The sequence below is a fragment of the Malania oleifera genome, chromosome 8 (assembly GCF_029873635.1).
Source record: "Malania oleifera isolate guangnan ecotype guangnan chromosome 8, ASM2987363v1, whole genome shotgun sequence".
NCBI lineage: Eukaryota > Viridiplantae > Streptophyta > Magnoliopsida > Santalales > Ximeniaceae > Malania > Malania oleifera.
Window position 1 is genome coordinate 99037744 of NC_080424.1, and position 22556 is coordinate 99060299.

At 36.5% G+C, this 22556-nt stretch overlaps 1 protein-coding gene across 6 annotated transcripts in view; it reads right to left on the minus strand.

The window, feature by feature from the left end:
- Positions 1-14265, minus strand: part of LOC131163094 (pentatricopeptide repeat-containing protein At1g19720) — a 35432-nt gene extending 21167 nt beyond the window's left edge. For 4 of the 6 annotated variants that reach the window (XM_058119812.1, XM_058119813.1, XM_058119814.1 and 1 more), the window contains exons 1-2: positions 11285-14259; positions 11089-11186 (exon numbers count right to left, since the gene is read on the minus strand). In XM_058119812.1, the coding sequence (XP_057975795.1) occupies positions 11410-14103 (2694 nt within the window). In that variant the 5' untranslated portion in view covers positions 14104-14259 and the 3' untranslated portion in view covers positions 11089-11186; positions 11285-11409. Of the gene's footprint in view, positions 1-5115; positions 5159-11088; positions 11187-11284 lie in introns of those variants that run through there. The other 2 variants (XM_058119816.1, XM_058119811.1) reach the window with 2 other exon arrangements.
- Between the last annotated feature and the right edge of the window lie 8291 nt (positions 14266-22556).

The window sequence follows — 22556 nt, forward strand, 5'->3', positions numbered from 1 at the left end:
AAGCAACTCAGCACCGGCCATAACACCATTTTCGTCAGCCATCCTCGGCGCCCAGTCTCCCGCCGCACCATCTCCATATTCTCCGGTAACCTCACGGTTGCAAGTAGTCGTGACCTGTTTCCTACACACACAGACTCAACTCCAATGCATGCACCATTTCCGACCGCCATCTTCGGCGCCCATCCTCCCGTAGTAGCCTTCTTCGTCCCCAAATAGTCACGTATCCTCCTGAAACACGCCGATCTCAGCACCGGAGCTCCGTTGCTGACGTCATTTGTTGTCTCCGACTAGGTGCTAGACAAAAACACCGCCTCTGGCATCAACCTAAACCATGGCGACATTGCCTCTTATTTGATGGAGAAATTGAGTCCACCATTAAAGCCATACAGGAGATCTCCGGTGCCTCTATTCGGGTTTTGTCTCAAGATGAACCTATGCTAGTTCAAATATGAGAATTGTAGAGATACATGCGGGTTCGCCTTGTCGGAAGTTTCAAGGGGTAAACTCTCATTCTCCCTCTCACTCAATCTCCCTGCCCACGGCCACCCCGACACTAACTCATGCACCCTTAACACACACTAACTCACGCACCACATGCACACACTGTTAACACACACTTTGCACACACACTTTGCATACACACTGTTCACACACTTTGCACACACACATTACTCACACCTGCGCCTATACTAACTCACTCACTAACTCATTCCCTAACTCATGCTAACTCACTCACTAACGCATTCCCTAACTCATACACTAACTCACTCACTAACTCATTCCCTAACTCATATACTAACTCATGCATTAACTCACATGCTAACTCATGCTAACTCACATACTATCTCACTCACTAACTCACACTCTAACTCCTACACTCACATCTTACACATACTGTTTACACACACTTATCCACACACATTTTACACATATTGATTACACACACTTATCCACACACATCTACACACACATTTTACACATACTGTTAGCACACACTGTGCACCCTCATGCATCTCACACACACATTGCTCACATATTCAGACATCCTTGTATTGTGCTTTTATTATTATTGTATTTGTTTAATTTTCTGTTTTTGTGTGTTGTGTTTATTTTATATTTAGTCTAGTGTATTGTTTTGGATAATTCTAGCTTTTATTTGGTCTCTGTTATAGGCGTCTTATGCTAATATGGCTTTTCTAGTAGGTATTGTGATGTTCTTCTTATTATGTGACATTTTAGTATTTTAATGATTTTTATTATTATACTGTTCTTATTATGGTTATTATTATGTGTATTTTTATTATCATGCTCCGTTTGTGATTATGTATTGTAGTGGTTTGGAATTTCAGTTCAATATTATACGTTGTGATATATGTGTATGATTATTTTAGTAGAACTATACTTGTGTTTACATGTTATGATATATATATGTATTGTTATTATTATTATTATAGTGGTATTTGTTGACCCTATGGGTCATACCCTGTTTTGATTATGACAAATACTCAGGTATTTAATGTCTGCCGAGTTAACGTGCAGGTTTATCTTGACAGTATCCTATGATGGCACTCGAAGATCCGGAGGAAAACGAAGACCCTGAAGACCCTATATATAATTTATGCGTTGTAATTTATATTCAGGTCTATAATATTTAAGTAGGAAAGGTTTGTAATAGCAAATAGAGCTTTGATTGTAATAATTGCATGCATCACTTGCATGGTTTAATACGTAAGCTCAAAATGAAAATGACCTTAGGGAACACCCTTCGGTCGACCGAACCAAATTTTTTCGGTGTCTTCAAAAGGACCTAGAAATGACCCTAGAACACTCACACATGCATATACATGAATGGTCATTTGAATAAGGTAAATGTATAAGGGAGTTGGAACCGAAATGCACTTAAAATGCATGTTCGGTCGACCATACCATCTAGTACAATTCCTCTCGGTTGACCGAACTCCCTTGGAGTCAACATATTGACCACCTGGTCGACCGAGCCCAAAATGTACTCCAACGCTCTGGTCAGCCGAGGGTCCTCGAGAGATGCCCCAACTACTTGGTCGACTGAACTTCTTAGTTCAAAATCTCCCGGTCGACCGAACTGCGCTATTTTGAAAAATCGCATTTTCTGGTCGACCGAACCTGAAATTCAAAATTGGCCCGGTCAACCGAGCCATATGAACTTCGGTCGACTGAGAGTGTTCTGGTCGACCGATGCTCTCGAGCTAGTCCAAATTTTTACCGCAGTTAACTATTTTAAATGGGGTTAATTAGGGTTAAAATGATTTAAAACAATATTAATAATACTCTACATGTCCTAACAGTTATAATTCTTCCAACTTCTATAAATAGCCCATCATTTGCAAAGATTAAGGGGGGATTAGCAATCTTGTTTAGGAGAAATTCTCTGAAAATCCCAAAATCCATAATACTCATCTTTGAGCCTCCAACACTTATTCTTACCAGATCTTACTTCTCAAATACTTTTGTAAGTGTGATTCAAGTGTTGTTGTTCCTTAAGGATTGCTCTCTCAAGATTGTGTTTGTGTGAAATTATTTTATTTGAGAGCATATCCTCAAGTGTTCTTAGGGGGCTTTATCAATAAGTCTTTCTTAAGAAGACTTCGTTGGAGCTTCTAAGTATGGCATCATCATTGCAATATCTTGAAAAGTTTATATTTGATTTTGGTTGCAAAAAATTTTTTCAAATCACTTTCAAATATCTAGTGTGTTTCATCTTGATAAATCTTTGAAGAGATATTTGTTTATGTGATATCTTTGTTGCAATATTCATTGATTTATATCATTCGTTGAATACAAAGATTAAACTCTTTTTGCAAACAAAACATATATATTACTTGAACATCATACGATTGAGAAGATCTACTAGTTGCAGTATATATGGGGATTGATTGATATCTTTGTTCGAGCATTTAGATTGAACATCTTGTGATACAAAGATAATATAGGTTTGCACTCTCGCGCACTGATCACATCAATAGCAAATATTTAGTTGAGAGCTGATATATCTTAAACCACATTGAGCTTACTTATTATATCTTATTGGTGGTGTATATGATTGCGCGTAACTGTGTACACATCTGCTTTACTTAAAAGCATAATCACTGTACCATTTCATTGATTGAGCAAAACTGTTGTATTCCAGGCACAGGCCTGAAGAGAGGGAGACTAGCCCTTTGAAATAGTCCCGGATTGGCTTAGACATGGTTAGGAAAGTTAGGTGCGACATCTTGTTAAGGCGTGTAGGTTGAGGTCAGCCCCACTAATTGACCTGGTTAAGGTTGAGGTCAGCCCTGTGGTAATTGACCTGATTGTAATCGGTGCCGCTCCACCCTTTAAGTGAGCTTATAGTGTAATCCTCAGGCTTGCGAGCTAGAGGCGGGGACGTAAACACAGTTGGCCGAACCCCGATAACATATCATGTGCCTTGTTTATATTTCTGCATTTTATATTTACCGCACATGTATTTTGTGGTGTGAATGATGCACATGATTTAAATTTCCGCATATTATATTTATTGGTGCATTTGAAACTGCATAGAAAGACACTATATTGTATTATACGGTTATCTCATTTAACCTAAGAGATAAAAGTTTAAAATTCTAATTCACTCCCTCTCTTGAGAATACACCAATTCTAACAGTATTATAACATGATATTAGTATCCTATTATTTTCTTTATTTATTTTTCATATTATGTTATCTATTTAAAAATTCCATAAAAATGTGAAAAATCACCAAAATATTCATAAAAATCAAAGAAAAAATCAAAAAAATGTTTTTAAGGTCAAGAATTTGTTTTTGCAAAATTTTCATCCCGAATGAGTTCAAAAACCTCCCAGGAATTTCAAAAAATATAGATCATTTAAAAATACCATAAAATTTCAAAAAATCTGGGAGTTTATTTTTGTTAAATATTTTCTCATTTTTTGTTCCCTATGATTTCAAAAGGGAGCATGGGCTCTTCGGAGTATTGTATGCCTTTGTTCTAAGGGAATATGTATATTATGTAAATATTCGTGTGATTTAATATTTTGCACGTGTATGTGCATTTTTGCAATTTTTCAAAGGGAGTAATTTAAAAAGCTATTAAATTTAATTTGAGGGATAATTTTTTATTAATTAGGTACCGTTCATAGAATGGGCGTGTAGGGGGTACTAATTGTAACGCCCTGAACCCAAAACTAGGGTTCGGATAAAAAATAATTAAATCTCTAATACCAAATAATTATACAGCGGAAGACCTCAATATTTATATACCAGAGTACTAAAAACTTTTTATTATAAGAATATCTCCAATAACAAATTTAAATACATTCTTAGAAATTTTAAGATAAACTATAAATAACAAATTTAATTATTAATCTAAACTACTATTTCTAACCCCACCCACGCTTCCGCTGCGTTACTCTGATTCCTGTCTCTTTCCACAAGGCATTTGAAAAATATTTGATAATGATGGGGTGAGACACTTCTCAGTAATGATGGAAAAAATTATTATCAGTGTGAGGCAGATGAGTTTTAGTGTGTACAAAATATAATCACTTGTTAAACGACAACAACTGTTAAAACACTTATAGACTGTATTCACATATGCAACATTATTTTAAAAGCAAGAGTCCTCAAGGATTAGGGAGATTACACGCTCATACATGTAACGCCCATTTGCTCTAATACCTTATGTAACATTACCCATTAGTTTACGTGTGACTACAACTGATACCTATCAAGGCACTCGCCTTACTCAGTAAGCCCTCGGACGAAGAGTCTTACCTTGCCATAATTTGTTTATGTATTTTAATTTACATACATGTACTCACACACATTCATCATCAATCATACCACAGAATCCGCATACACGTACTTTTCATAATAACGCAGCATATCTAAAATCATAATGTAATCAATTCACCTATACATACTCACACCCACCAAGGTTAATGCACAAGTACTTCAGTATTCATCATTCTCACTGTGTATCGAGCAAATCTCAATACGTGGCCCACACAAGAACTTTCACAGATACAATACACACAACACCATTCATAGCACATCGACAAAAATGAACTCCTCATCCATCCTGCTAACGTTTTTGCCCCATTTATATAAATGACAATATAACGAACTCCTCATAGTCCTGCCAACATTATATCGTAACTTATATCATGGACAATAAAACGAACTCCTCATTTGCCAGCCAACATTATATTGCGATATGCATGAAGGGCATTAAATCACATAAACAAATAAGTACTCACACCATAGCAATCACAACCGGTTTATTAAAATAAAATATTAATCCCATGCCACACGATTTATGTATTTAACCATACTTTACTAAACTGCCTATGAATAATAAATCATATTTTAATAATCCAAGACCATTAATTTCATCCGTTTAATTTATTTAGAAAATCCGTTATAATCATCCAAAAATCAAATATTTTAATTCAATCGGTTCAACTTTAAAATATTAATTATTATAAAATCCCTAAATTCACAAACACCAATTTAATCAATTCATAATAATAATAATAATCCAAAATCCAATTTCCATATATCAGAATATTCAAAAAAACGTGTATATAATTCCTATAATCTCATATTACAATTTAATTGGTTAATTTATAAAAATTCCTGACATAATTTATTCTCTTTACCTTAACCTTGGAGTGGTGCCTAAGAAGCCCAAACCTAAAATTTGCTCTGATTAACTTGCTAAGAATCAAAGCTGGAACCCCGTGGTGGTATCCGATTGTCAATTTGGCTAAATATTGGGGAGAAATTGAAAAGAGAGAGTAGGTTTACCTTATCCCAGGAGTGGTGCCTACGACGCCCTAATCACAAATCCACTCAGGTTAAAATGTTGGTGGCCGAAAATGGAACCCAATGGTATTTTCCGTCCTTCAATCGGCCGAGAACTCATCAAGAAAATGAGGAGAGAGAGACAGGGAAGGCGAGGAGAGAGAGAGAGAGACGAGAGAGACGTGATGAGAGAGAGAGTCTCTGCAGCTTCTCTTTGCTTTCCTGAGGAAGTAAGGAAACTCAACTAAAATATTATATTATATTAATATATAATTATATTAGATTATATTATTTAATTAATAATTATTCTTATTTAATAAAAAAAAAATTTTACCCTTCCATACATATTATTTTTGGGGTCATTACACTAATACCTTCCCCTCACATAACCAAACTCCCGATCTCTGCTTTGGTATACACAGACCGATTCTACCCAAAACTGGGTAGTAATCAAGTGTTCTAACCACATTCTAAAAGGTTAGTGGCAACTCCACCTTTCATTTTTCATGAAAATTAAAATCACTTTTTCATTTCGCCCATCCCGGGGCACACCCTTGCTCTGCAGGGATGTCACGACACTGTACAAAGTGCATTTTTTCGTTAAAATATGGTCTTAGGGTAGTTGGTCCACACGATATTCAAATATAATTAAGCCAACTAAAGCTAGAATCCTGTATAGGCTAATCATGTCATTTTTGTAGCTTCCATTTCCCGCATACTTTTCCAACCGCACAGAGCTCCCTTAATTGTCATAATCAATCATAATGGAGTTGATACCTGCTCCACCAGCTGTTGCTAACTGCTGAATGGTTGAACACACTCCATTGTTCCACTGAAATCCTTCTTCGCCTCCCTATGGATCGACTGGTAGAGGGTTTGCTTCCTCATCCTCTGAATTCTAAGACCATAACAAATGCTAATTGATTTGTCTCTAAACCAAAAACTAGAACATATATTTAAGGGAAAAAGACAATGACCTAGGTTTGATATAAAGACATGGGTAGGTTTAAAATTTCCCATGGATTTTCTCTATCTGCATTTGATTTCCGAGACACTTATGCTCCACCTTGAACATGACAGCAAGTTAACCATCAAAACTAACAAAACTAATAAGTACTCAGCAACCGTATTACACAGTATTCCACAATACAAAGTTGTATTGTGAAACAGAAATATCATAATCGGAGAACAATCACAATAGGGTGAATAAAATTCTGTTTTTTTTTTTTCTAGTTTTAAGAAAAGAAACCAAACACTAATTTAGATGCAAACAAAAATACAATTTGGCTCATTGAAAACATTTTGTATTAAAAAATAGGGACTCATTCCATTCCTAAAACTGTGGTCCAAACATATTCTTTTAAAATTCACTAAACAACATAAACTTTTCCAATGGCATGGTGTTGTTATGGGGTTGAACTTAAAGTGATTAAACCAAGTATTGAATGACAATATCAAACAATGATTTAACAAGCTTTGTTTGCATATGACATTGAATTTCTGCAGCAGTTAGGCTGATAAAAATCTGAGTTGCCATGTGGATTTTTCACCATGTATTTTGTGACTCTAACCAGGAAAAAATAAACAAAGATGTCAAAAATTGTTTTTTTTTTAAACAAATAAAATAAATTTTCTTTCTTATTTTGGCTCAATTTAGGTAATATGTCTGTTTATCTTATGTATTACTGCTTACTACTACTACTATTATTATTATTTATCAATATTATTATTACTATTACTATTGTTGAAATTATATTATTCTTAAAGTATTTTCCTTTCTCTTTTAATAGCCACAAAAATTTTTAAAAAAAATGCATATAAAACTCTAAAAATTTCAAAAAAAAATGAAAATAAGTGATATCAAGGAAGAGTGAGAGCCAAGAAGAATAAGAGGATGTTAGGGTATGCTTTGAGGTTATAAGGGAATCATTGGAGCTGCAGTTAATCTAGATAGCATGCATGGTAGATGAATATGTTTGCGTATTAATTGATTATCATGCTAGTTCATTCTATTCTAGTGAAAATGGACTTTTCAACAGTTTGATTTTGGTTCACCTTAGAAATTAGGGCATCTCCTTGTTAACCATCACGATGTTACCCTGGCTTATGATGGGACAAGTGAGAGAATCCCGACATATGTAGCTTTACTCTCTTCCCTCCCTAGGCATGGTATGAGTGCTCTTCCTTAAGCCTATATGGGTGAATGAAAGTGCTTACACCATGGGATTGAAGCATGGAAGGTAAACTTGGAATTCTCCATTCAATTTCAAAATGTCACCTTTCCAAAAAGAGCTCTTCAATTTGATTTCAAGTTATTTCCTTTTTTGACCTATAATGAAACCCTAGTTGCATTTTTCAAAAACTTTACCTTTTCCAAAGATTCCAATTTCAAAACCTTCCCATTTTTATAGATTTCAAATCCAATCAAATATTCTCTCTTTCAACTCATCCTCTCTCTGATTGAGTGCAAGATTTCAACCCCAACCATTGTTAATTCAATCAACGGATTTCAATTTCAATCATCATTAATTCCTGATTTCAATGAACAAATTTCAATCCTAATCATAATCAATCACTAATTTCAATCTCAATCATCATTAATCCTTGATTTCAATCAACGAATTTCAACCCCAATCATCATCATCCTTGATTTCAATCAATGGATCTCAATCCCAATCATCATCAATCTCTAATTCAATCAATGGATTTCAATCCCAATAATCATTTAATCCTTGATTTCAATCAACAAATTATAATTCCAATCATCATTAATCCCTAATTTTACTTGACGAATTTCAATTCCAATCACCATCAATCTCTTATTCCAATCAAATCAAACCCATTTTATGTGGTTGCCAATCAAATTTCCATTACATCTATCTTTCTAAAAAGTCCAGTCTTCAAATCCAATCATCTTCAAGTTCCTTAAATTCAGTCAAGTCAAATCTCATTTTGAATTTGATTGCAAACCAAATTTATCCATTTTCCATATTTTTCCAAAACAAGTCCTGTTGAAATTTGAGCATCTTTGAATTCAATGATTTCAATCAATCAAAAAAAAATTTCAATCATCCCCATTTTTTCATTTTTTTTTTCTTTGAATTCTCAAACTTTAGGGTTTCCTAAGGCCAACCTTTTCTTAAACAAGGGAATATTAGGGTTCCTAACCCTACTGTTTGGGACTCTTGGATGATGATCTTTCATCAAAAAGACCCAAAAAGGGATTCTTCACACACAGATACTCAACGATAACCGTTCTTAAAACCAGTGTTGATAAGGGTGCTAGTTAATTGATCTCCTTGAGAATGGTGGGTCAACCACCTTCTCTATGCACAAGTGTACTCTTGAACCCTTTTTCTTTGGCTCATAGATCTCTTAGAGGTTTTTCCTTTGTTTTCCCTTCAAAAAATAAAGGTGGCAACTCCACTTTTCAATCTTTCATGTCGTGTAATTAAAGTCTTGTTTTCCTTAGCTTTTTCTTGTTTAGGGATCGCCATGCAACTCCCATCTGTCGACACCCTCGGATGGAATCTAGTTCGACAACTTGGCGACTCCATTGGAGAACTTTAGAGAGTCAAGCCGCACCTTGTGTGTGTTCTCTTCTTTTTATTTGTTGTCTTCCTTGGTTAGTAATGTCTTATTGGAGTCATTGTGTGGTTAATTATGTTGTGTTTATAGTGGTCTTTTTTGTGGTGTGTTTGGTTGCATAAAATGTTGTGTGAATTAAGTTTCCCTAGTCTTATTGCTTTTATGTTAACTGTGGTAGCTCCAACACATACTAATCACAAAAATTGCACGAGTTCTATGCCCAAACTTTTACCTACTAGAATTAGGAGAGCGATAGTAGTGAGACCTTTGTGAGGTGCTGCCCTCCGCATAGGTCTTAAGAAATCCTTCACACAAATCAAACCTTTTCTGTTTAGAGTCTTTAATGACTAGGATTGGGGATCTTATTAGCCAATAACGACGATAGTGAGGATGGTCTGGGAGCCTTTAGAACTTCAAGATATAGTCGAAACTCTGCACTAGTACCCTTATATCCATTTTACCCTAGAATAGAGCCTGCATTGGTAAACTTTTAAATTCTAAAACCATATTTAGCTAGGACACTGGAGCCATTTGTATTTTCCATTCAACTAATTTTTGCATGATTAGCTGTTGTGATATGCATGCAGGCGAGGCATTTACATTTAAGATTTACCATGTCTCAAGAAATGGAAAACCCAATAAAGGAGGCCTTGGAGTCTAAAAAGGAAAATTAGGTTATGGAGGGTGATGTCTTGCATCAAGACGATAAGAGTTCTCTCCTTGATGCCATCAGGCTACATGTGCAGAACAATGATGATGAAGGTCTATTGAGGTGCCGATAGATGTTATCAGCATCAGATCAGAAGCCTTTCAGGGAGAAATACAGCATAATTATCAATGCCTTGAAAATTGAGACGAAGTAGGAAGCATCGGAAGGCCTCATTCACCACTAGGATCCAACGTACTGATGTTTTACCTACAAGATCATTGATCTTGTGCTGCTTATTGATGAATACAATGAACTACTGGAGGTTTCGCTAGTGGATCAAAATCGAGTATACATCCACAACCCAAAAAAGTCTAGAGCTAGAGCTTTATCCAACTTATTGGAATACAAGGCTAAATTTTTGGCTAATTGCAGTATAAATAAGGGAAAGACCAAAGGGTGGTTGTTGAGTGATTTGAAGGCAGATTTCGAAGCCTGTCTAAGCGATCAAGACTCTCAGCTCAAATTGAAGATCCTAGTGATGGCTTTTTATGGTCTCGTGTTGCTTCCCTTGGTAGTTCATGTAGTTGATGATGGCTCTGCTATGGTTTTTGCTGGGGCTGCAAGAGGAGGTGGCAGCCCGATTCTAGCGATCTTGGCAGAAACCATTATGATACTCAATTTTGCCCTCAAATGTTGCACCCAATTGCTATATGCCTGATTGGTTAGCCACACTCTATTCCAACTCTGAAAGTGATTAAACCAATATTAAATGAAAATATCAAACAATGATTTAACAAGCTTTGTTTGTATATGACATTAAATTACTGCCACAATTAGGCTGATAAAAATCTTATTTTCCATGTGGATTTTTCCCCCAGTGACTTGTGACTCTAACCATGAGGAAAAGATAGAGCCACCTTCTGATATTGAACTTCTCAAATATATCATCTAGAACAAAACTTTATTAAAGGGAAACTCTTAAGGCTTTTTAACTCAATCACCATTCCGAAACTTAAAATACATACCTTCCAAACAAATAAATTAGGGATAGATGCATATCTCGTTCTCTGTAGCTGCTAAGTGCCAAAAACATTTGACTCCCCACCTATGCCCACGTACTCATCTGTATGCAGAGAGTTACAACATTGAAAGGTTTAAATATATCAATTAACATACAAGACAAAAAGGGAAACTAAAATAAATTATGAGGCAATTCATCACCTATGACAATATAAGGATGCATGACAACTTGATGTGCCTTGAACAAAGTTTTGGTTCCTTTGAATTGTCTGACCAAATTCCTCCAAACCAATTTCATGATCAATTCTGACAAATTCTTCTACAATCTACCAATAATCCCCACAAGAACAAAGCCCATTTCTGAAAATGTGCAAGCGCTTTGAGTCACTCAAATATATTTCACACTCAAATGCCATGGAGATAAATTTGGCTGTTCTATGGCACTCTCTGCACATTCTCAGTTTCTTCACTATCCGTATATTTTGAGCTGCATGAGAAGGGCCAACAAGAGCAAAAGCAAATGCAATTTTTTCACTGTGGATGCCACCAATGTCTTCCGTCTCTTCTTCCTCAATGCAAAGTCCACGACAAATATCAGGTTCCTTAACTTCCCTCTCTATGCTTTTTATCCAAGAAAGTAAAATGTCTGAATTTGGTTTAGAGAAATCACCTGCAACAAATGTATGCACTCTGTTTTTAACTTCAATCCGACTCGACCCAAGAGATTTGATAGCACCATTCTCTTTTTCCAGCTTTTTCATTTTCAAGGAATCCACAGACTTCCCATATACAGCATAAATCTGTAAAATCAATCGGTGAATCAATGTGTTCCCAGGTTCCAACTCAAGTAGGCATTCCCCAGCATGAATTGCCAATCCAATATTCCCATGTATTCGAGAAGCAGTTAGTAATGAAGCCCAAATGGAAGAGTCAGGGTGTACAGTCATATCTTTAGTGAACTCAACTGCTTCCCCAAGCCTACCTGAGCGACCAAATAAGTCTATCATAGCTGAATAATGATCTAAACCTGGTAAAATTTTATAGTCTTCAGTCATGCTAGAGAAAACCTGCTTCCCCTCATCCACCATTCCAGCTAGACTATATGCACAGATTATACTAACAAAAGTACCTCTGTTGGGCTTGAGTCCCATCCTTCCCATCTCATCAAAGAGACCAAGTGCAGCATTTGAAAGACCATGCAGAACATAACCAGAAATCAGGGAGTTCCAGCTCACAATATCTTTGGATGACATTCCATCAAATATGGTTCTAGAATATATTATATTCCCTGACTTGGCGTAAGTGTCTATAAGTAAATTTGCAATAGGAAGCCCGCGCTTTAAATTCCTACGCAATACACAACCATGAATCTCTTTTACCTTTTTTGCTGCAACTAAATTTGCACAAGCAGGTAAGACACTCAGTATGGTAACTGAATTGGGTTCAAAGGACAAAGACTGCATTTGTCGAAATATACGTAATGCGTTGTTTTTTTGCCCATTTTGAAGGTAACCTGCAATAAGAGAATTCCACGATGCTGTATTCCGCTTAATTAAACCATCTTTTTCCATTTCCTGAAAAATATCCATGGCTTGATCTACATCGCCATTTTGCATATACCCTGAGATCATCACATTCCACGTGACAACATTTGGCGATACATCTGATTCCTGCATTTGCACAAAGAGATTATAAGCCTTGCCACAGTAGCCAGATTGGCAATATCCTCCAATCATGGAGTTCCAAGTGTAAACATCCCTCTTTGAAAACATATCAAAGACCTGCCAAGCAGCTTCAAGTTCACCACACTTAGAATACATGTCTATGAGTGAATTTCTAACCAATACATCTCCAATTAATCCCATCTTAACTGCAGTGGAATGGAGTTCCTTCCCCTCCCTTATAGCTTTACAAGATGCACATGCTGAAATCCCACATGTAAGTGTAACCCCACTTGGTTCAACCCCTGTCAGCAGCATCTCTCTAAAAAGTTCCAATGCCTGAATTGACCTGTCATTTTGAGCAAACCCTGAAATTAAAGAAGTCCAAGTGAATACGTTTGGAGCCACCCCAAAAGTCTGCATGTCTGCCATCATCTTCAATGCAACATCACATTTTCCTGACTGGCTATAACTAGCTATCAATATGTTCCAACTTACCAAACCTGGTTCAATTCCCTCCCCACGCATCATATCAAAGAATTTCTGCGCTGCCTCAATGTCACCCTTCTGGCAATATCCTGATATGATTGAATTCCATGCAACTGCATCCCTAACATCCATTTTCTCAAAAAACCTTCTTGCCAAACTCAAGCTCCCACACTTTGCATACATTGCCAAAACTGCATTGCAAACGCGGACACAGGAACTCATTCCGCTTCGAACCACTGATGAGTGCACCAATTTCCCAGCCTCAATGTCCCCGCAATTCCCACAAGCCTGCAAAACCTTTGGAAAAAGAAAATCATCTGGGACAATTCCGTCCTCCATCATCAAAAAGAAAAGTTCTATTACTTCCCTCCACCTCTGCTCTCTTGAACACGCACCAATCATAGCTGACCAAGTAAACAAATTTCTCTCAGCCAATTTCTCAAAAACGTCGCGGGCATCTTCCAAATACCCGCACTTGGAGTACATACTCACTAGTTTGGTATCAATAAAAGGTTCCTGCTCTCTAAGCAGACCGATGCGAGCATGAAGCTCGCGACCCAGTTGAATAGAGTTCAAATCAATGCAAGACTGCAACAAGCGGCTGAAGGTATCCGATCCTACCTTGGACCCTCGTTGGGCAATGGCGTCGAGAACTGTTATGGCTTCACCGAGACGACCCTTTTTGCAGAGGTAATTCAAGTGGGTGTCGGTGATTATTGGGTCCCTCTTCTTTGACGCTTGTTTGAAGGCTTTGTCGAAAGAAATTGCGGCCTTGGTGGCCTTCGCCGACAATTCAAAAGGTGTTTCTCGTTTGGAGAGAAGAGGAATAGGAGGTCTGCATATGCGAGGGAGGATCACCAGATTCTCCATTGAAGACAGTAGAACTAAATTAGTTGTTCTTTTTTTCTTTTTTTAGAATTGAATTTCACGTTATCCCATTCGAGGAGTATGATAATGGAATGGGGGAAGTGAGACGGCCACAGGCACAGGATGTGATTCCCTGTCATCCTCAGCAGCCACATCAGAGCGCCCAAATGAAATCAGGATAAAACCAAATTTAAGAAGCTCCCTACGTAAATAAGATAATCCCGAAACATTCCGATAAGCTTTTTTTTTTGGGAGTTAAAAATATTATCACATGGAATAATTTTTTTTTGGCCAAAAAAAAATTATTCCATGTGATAATATTTTTAACTCTTTAATATATTTAGTTTGATAAAAATATAACTTTCAATACTTTGAATTGTCAATCAAAAAATAGGAACTCAAATAAGTGTATGTGTATACCGTGTGATCTTATAATATCTTTGTGCGATGATAAGCATTAACATAAGTCAAGATAATGTCACTCGGTAAAATAAAAAGGCAGAAACCACCTCAACAACTCTAGAATTTTCAACAGTTTTTGTGATTTCTTTTTTATTTTATGTCAGTTGTAACCAACATTATTTTTTTTGTTGATGAATGAAATGAATATTTAAGAAATCTTTTATTCTCCTTTCTGATATGGTATCAGAGCTACTAGACTAGCAGTCTCTCTAATCCTTTGCCATGTGAACCTCATCGTCACCTTCTTCTTCTCTTCCTTCTTCTTTTTCTCACTTATTGACTACTAAACTAAATTTTGAAAACTATATGTTATGGAAAGTTCAAATCATAGCTTATCTCTGTGGATAGGACTTGTTCTCTTTCATGGATGGCACACAAATACCTCCACCCAAAATGCTTCCTCTCAAGGGCACTGTAGCCCCAAAATAAATCCATCTTATCTCACTTAGCAAAGATCTGATCAACCCATCTTAGGTATTTTGTTTTCATCTCTATTGATTATTGCCTATGTAATTTCTACAGGTACCTCACGCCAGCTTTGGAAAGGTCTTGAATCTATGTATAGCTCCCATTCTCAAGCTTAGGAGTTCCAGATTAGGTTTTAACTCACAAACCTGTTGAGAGGTGACCAATCAATCACTGATTACTTCAGCAAGAGGTGAAGATGTTTGCCGATACTCTTGCTGCAACTGGAGCACATCTTTCGGACAAATAATATGTCACCTACCTTCTAAATAGCCCCGATCCAACCTATGAATTCTTTATCACCTCTATTATGACTCGAGTAGAGCCCATATCCTCCAATGAATTTTTCCATCTCCTTCTCATCCATGAGAGCAGGTTAAGTCGTGCTTCATGTACCCCTACACCTTCTCCATTTTAGCCATCAGCAAACCTTAGCACTACCAACTCAAGAGATCAACAAGGTCATGGTTATTCTTGTTGAAGACAAAATGGTCGAGGCCGTGGTAGATTCCCTCCCTCTAGAGGACGATCCTCCCCCAACTATAGACCCCCTTCTCAGAATAACACCCAGCGACCCACATGCCAGGTTTGTAACAAATCTAGGCATGTTGCATTGTAATGTTATTATCATTTTGATCATGCTTACCAATATGATCCACCCACCTCATTCTCTGCCAATTACACCTCACCATCAGCCATCACATATTCAACTTGGTATGCAACAGTGCTGCTACCTGTTGTTTTTTGTCCCACATTGGTAGGATAGTTCCACATTAATATAAAAGGTTGTTTTGAATTTTTTATATTATTTGTCTCACATTGGAGAGAAGTGTTTTTTAGACTAGAGGTTGAAGCTATATAAAGAGCTCAACTCTTCATTTGCAAAACACACCTCAAAGTTGTACTTTGTCAAGAAGTAGTGGATTGATCATCGGTGCCCGAGGACGTAGGTAATTCTATACCGAACCTCGTAAATTTCTTGTCTTATTTTCTTTACTGTTTTATTATTAGTTTCTGCATTGCTTTCATTTCTTATATATTCAATAGTAATAGTTGTAGTATTGGTGTTTGGCACAAGTGGGGTGCCCGGCACAACAATTAGTATCAGAGCCAGGTTGAATAGTGTTGATACGGAGGTGTTCCTCTGTTAGGATCCTTAATTCCACGTTTGATGCCTAAGAAAGACCTTGTCTAAGCGAGTGCTCAGAGACCATTATGGCTAAGTCGCTCCCTGGAGGTCGGTCTGATTAAAGTGGAATTTCATAGGATAAAACAGAGTAGACACAGTTGGTACGTACTATGCATCCTAGGCCTTTTGCTTTTTTGGTTGCTGTTGAATATATAGAAGATGGCAGAAACTAGTGTAGCAGTAGAAGAAACTCTGTCCACACAAACTCCAACCCCTTCGGCTTCGACACCATCATCGAAGACGATAACTAATACTCAATTTGAGGTGAAGAAATTTGATGGTACCAATAATTTTGGTATGTGGCAATGTAAGGTGATGGACATCTTGTATCAACAAGAACTAGATATTGCTTTGGATGATAGACCAGTAGATATGGGTGACAGAGATTGGGAAAAGATCAATCATCAGGCATGTGGTGCGATTCGTCTATGTCTCACTAAAAATAAAAAATATTGTGTTATGAGGGAGACATCTGCAAAGAAATTGTGGAAGACATTGGAAGATACATTTATGACCACGAGTCTAGAAAATCGGCTCTATTTGAAAAAGAAATTATTTCACTTCCAGTATCAACCAGGTATTTCGATTAATGACCACATAAATGCTTTCAATAAAATTTTGGCCAATTTATTAAATTTGGATGAAAAGGTGAAAGATGAGGATAAAGTCATATTGTTACTGAATTCTCTCCGTGATGAGTATGAACATTTGACCACCACTTTATTGTATGGGAAAGATAAAGTTACTTATGATGCTGTTTGTACTGCATTGATTAGTACTAAATGCAGAAAGAAGGATCAGAGGGTCCATAAGGAAACAACAGAAGCATTGACAAAAAGGGGACGTTGTCAGAGTCGTATGCCTGGAAGGAAAAGTAAATCTCATGGGAGGACTAAATCTTGTGGGAGACCTGCTAAAGATGAATGCACATTTTGTCGCGAGAGAGGGCATTGGAAGAAAGATTGCCCTAAATTACAACAGAAGAATAAGGGCAAAGTACATTCTAATGCCAATATAGCCAATGATGATGGAAGTGAGTCAGATTTTTTTCTTGTTGGAACATCTTCATCACATTATTTTGGTGAGTGGATTTTGGATTTTGGTTGTTCCTATCACATGTGTCCCAATAGGGAATGGTTTTCTAATTTTGAAGAATTAGATGGTGGGGTTGTTTTTATGGGAAATGATAATACTTGTAAAACAACTAGAATAGAATTAATACAGTTGAAATGTCAAGATTGAACTATTAAGACCTTGACTGATGTTAGGTATGTTCCAAGCCTAAAGAAGAATCTGATTTCATTGGGTGCCTTAGAATCTAAAGGGTTTACTATTACTTTAAAAGATGGAACCTTAAAGATTAAATCAGGTGCGCTGGTGGTGATGAAAGGAATAAGGAAAAATAACTTGTATTATTTACAAGGTAGTACAGTTATTGGCTTAGCAGCTGTTGTTTTTGAGAAAGATGCAAGTTCAGATACAACCAGGTTATCACATATGCGATTAGCATATGCAGGAGAAAAATCTTTGCAACAATTAGCTAAGCGAGGTTTGTTAAAGGGTGCAAAGGTGTGCAAACTTGAATTTTGTGAGCATTGCATTCTGAGAAAACAAACTAGAGTGAAATTTGGCACAACAATCCATCAAAATGAAGGTATGTTAGACTATATCCATATAGATGTATGGGGGCCCACAAAAAAATGACTTCGTTGGGTGGTATGCATTATTTTGTCACTTTTGTTGATGTTTTTTTTCTAGAAGAGTTTGGGTGTATTCTATGAAGCATAAAAATGAAGTGTGTGATATTTTCCTTAAGTGGAAAAAATTAGTTGAAACTCAAACTGACAAAAATATTAAACGGCTTAGATCAGATAATGGTGGCGAATACACGAGTGACCCATTTATGAAGGTATGTTAGGATGAAGGTATTACTCGACATTTCACAGTTCGAAATACACCATAACAGAATGGGGTGGCAGAGCGCATGAATCGGACTTTGTTGGAGAAAGTTTGATGTATGTTGTCTAATGCTGGGTTAGACAAAAGGTTTTGGGTTGAGGCTGTTAGATATGCTTGTCATCTCATTAATCGTCTACCATCATCTGCAATAGGGGGAAAAACACCCTACCCAGTTAGATCAAAACAAGAAATGTATCTGTAGTACGATTAGCCTACCCAATCCTGGTCCAAACCCCAAGGGGTAACACAACCCTTCATAGACCCAATCGACTACCTCTCCACACGCTATGCAAGCCGTGTGGTTGCACTAACACAATGCTAGCAATGGTATCGTGCTCTGTATACTATGGTCCATCAAGTTTCTCATTTCCACATTTTTGTGTTCCCATTTCATCATTTCTATAATTCTCATCATTTTTGTATAATTCTCATCTCATATCTGTATACATATCTCATTTCAATATTTCTTTGTAAACATATTCTGTATATCACAATTTATCATCATTTCTTAGTAAAAGCACATTTGTATATAAATCTCGTATCATCACATGTGTATATATATATATAACATAATTGGGTTTCCCATAACTTCACATCTGAATAAAACATATTTGGGTATCTCATATTATTATATCTCTATATCACATATTTCAATATCAACCACATTCCCAATAATAAAACTATTATTTCATATTCCTCATGCCACACGGCTTTTTAACTTATAATCATAATATAATAAGCATAGGGAAAATATTCATTTCATAGTATTCCAAAACTATATACCATATTTTCATTTTCATATACGATAAATCAACTAGATCATTTCTAAAAAATATCTGCTATAATTTATTCCCCTTACCTGCTTACTAAGAGAATTCCTGTGAAGATCATAAAACTCAAGCTCGCATCGTTTTGGAACTCAAAACCCTGAAATCACATTTCCCTAGTTCAATCAACTCAACCCCAAAATTACAATTATTTTAACATTTCCTAAGCCCACACACTCCCAATAACTAATTAAACTTTAAAAATAATTAACTAATATAATTTCATTATCCTTATCCTAACCTTAGAGTGGTGCCTAGGAAACCCAAATTAAAAATCTGGTCCGATTAAAATAATGAGGATCGAAGTTAGGACCCTGTGGTGGTGTCCGATCGTTGATTTGACTAAAGATTTGAGAGAAATTGAGGAGAGAGAAAGAGTTTACCTTATCCCAAGAGTGTGGTTCCTACGATGCCCTAATCACGAATCCACTACGGTTAAAATGTTGGTAGCCGAGAATGGAACCCAAGGGTATTTTTATTCGATAGGCCGAGAATTCGCCGAGAAAATGAGGAGAAAGAGAGAGAGAGAGAGAGAGAGAGAGGGTGACAGAGGAGAGAGAAATACTTGGCGTGAGGGGGGGTCTTTGGATCCTTAAGGAAATTTTCTGGCTTTAAGAAGGATTATATATATATATATATATATATATATAAATATATAAATATTATAATATTTTATTATATTTTATTAATATATTATTATATTAATTAATTTTTTTTATTTTTTTATTTTTTTTTTTGGAATCACTACAAGGCAATTGATGGGCGATTGTAATAGGACATACAAAGGAAGACTGGCTGGGAACATAAGACAAACAATTTTGGTGCAAAACATTAGAAATAATATGAAGAGCTGGATGACCAAGTCTTCAATGCTAGTAGCTTAAGGATGCCTTTTCACTAAGATGGGCAAAGGAAGAAGACAACGACTGGGAGGAAGGAAACTTGTAGATGCCATTATGGGTTGGTCTGCTTATAAGGAGCCACCCCGTCAGCTTGTCCTTCACATAGAAATGTGTATCATGAAATTTAAAGAAACAAGAACTGTTAGTGCAAAATTGTAAGACTGAAATCAAGTTTTTGGTGATAGAGGGTACATAAAGGAGATTATGAAGTTTAAAAGAAAATGAGTTGATGGAGAAAAAGGATTCACCAATACTTTGAATGGGTAGACCTATACCATTTTCAACCCGAATCAGCTCGTTTCCACTATAAGGATTCGATGAGAGTTTTAGGTGAGAAAGTTCATTAGTTATGTGGTGGTTAGTGTTGTGCCGGGCATCCCACTTGTGTCAAACACCAATACTACAACTATTACTATTGAATATATAAGAAATGAAAGCAATGTAGAAACTAATAATAAAATAGAAAAGAAAACAAGATTAGAAATTTACGAGGTTCGGTATAAAATTACCTACGTCCTCGGGCGCCGATGATCAATCCACTACTTATTGACAAAGTACAACTTTGAGGTGTGTTTTACAAATGAAGAGTTGAGTTCTTTATATAACTTCAACCTCAAGTATAAAAAACACTTCCCTCCAATGTGGGACAAATAATATAAAAAATTCAAAACAACATTTTATACTAATGTGGAACTATTCTACCAATGTGGGACAAAAAACAACAAATCTCCACCTTGACGATAAATTCAACAAATTTTTCAGTCACCAACATTTTCTGGAGTTCCACATCTTTGGCGCCTTCCAAAAATGTTCAGACTTGCAGGATATTGATCAAGTTCAAACAATGTTTGAACTTGATTGTTGTCACAATCTTGGTCAACATATCTGTAGGATTTTCAGTTGTAGCTATCTTCTGAAGAAGTATCTTGTCTCCATCAATAATATCCCGCATAAAATGAAACCAAATGTCGATGTGCTTCGTTTGTGCATGGTAGACTTGGTTCTTTGCTAAATGAATAACACTCTGGCTATCACAGAACACAACAATGTGCTTCTGAAGAACTCCCAAATTTTCAAGTAAACCCTGTAACCAAATAGCTTCCTTAACAGCTCTGAAACTGCCATGTACTCTGCTTCTGTTGTAGACAAGGCAATGGTAGACTGTAAGGTAGACCTCCAACTCACTGGACCATTAGCAAATGGTTATCCAAATCACCTACAAAATCCGAATCCACATATCCAACAACACGTTGATCAATAGTATTATTTTTCTCAAATACTATACCAATATCAATCGTATTCATAATATATCTTAAAATCCATTTCACAGCTTGCCAATGTCCTTTACTTGGATCATGCATATACCTGCTTACCATACTAACAGTTTGTGAAATATCAGGTCTAGTACAAACCATTGCATACATCAGACTACCAACAACACTTGCATAAGGAACCTGTGACATATACTTACGTTCCTCATCTGATTTAGGAGATAAAGCCACACTAAGTTTGAAATGAGGAGCAAGAGGAGTGTTTACTGGTTTTGACTGCTCAAACATGCCAAAACTCTATACTACCTTCTTCAAATACTGTTTCTGAGACAAACTAACTCTTCCTCTCATTCTGTCTCTGCGAATCTCCATGCCAAGTATCTTCTTTGCTTGACCAAGATCTTTCATCTCAAACTCTTGATTTAACTGACTTTTCAACTTGTTGATTTCTTCCCTATTCTTTGAAGCTATCAACATATCATCAACATACAAGAGTAAATATATAAAAGATCCATTTTGTAGTCTGCGAAAATAAACACAGTGATCATGTTTATTTCTGATGTACTTCTGACCCATCATAAACTGATGAAATCGTTTGTACCACTGTCTTGGAGACTGTTTTAAACCATACAACGATTTACCCAATTTACATACCCAATTTTCTTTTCCAGGAACCTGAAATCCATCTGGCTGAGTCATATAGATTTCCTCTTCCAAATCACCATGTAAAAATGTAGTTTTTACATTGAGCTGAACTAGTTCAAGATCAAAGTGTGCTACCAAAGCCAACAAAATTCGAATGGAAGAATGTTTAACAACTGGAGAAAATACCTCATTATAATCAATGCCTTTCTTCTGTGCGTAGCCCTTAGCTACCAATCTAGCTTTGAAACGAACATTATTTGCATCTGGAAATCCTTCTTTCTTTACATAAACCCATTTTCAACCAATTACTTTCTTACCCTTGGGTAGCTGTGCTAGCTCCCAAGTCAAATTCTAATGAAGAGACTGCATTTCTTCATCCATTGCTTTTTTCCACTTGTCTGATTCAGAGTTCCTCATTGCTTCTTTGAAATTGTAAGAACATTATCATCCACAAATGGAAGTGCATAGGCCACCATATCAGTATACCGAGCAGGTTTTCGAATTTCTCGTCTTAGCCTTTGAGAAACAATTGATTCTTATTGCTGTGAAGATTCTCGAATTGAAATCTCCTCTTCTTGTACACTATACCCCCACCGTAATTGGAGAGTTACCTTGTGTGGTCTTATTTCTCACTGAGTTTCCTAAAATTGTCTCAACCTCCACCTATTGTTGAGTACCACTGGTCTTCTCTTCAACTCGTGACTCCTTGCGTATTGTTTTCTACATCATCACAAGT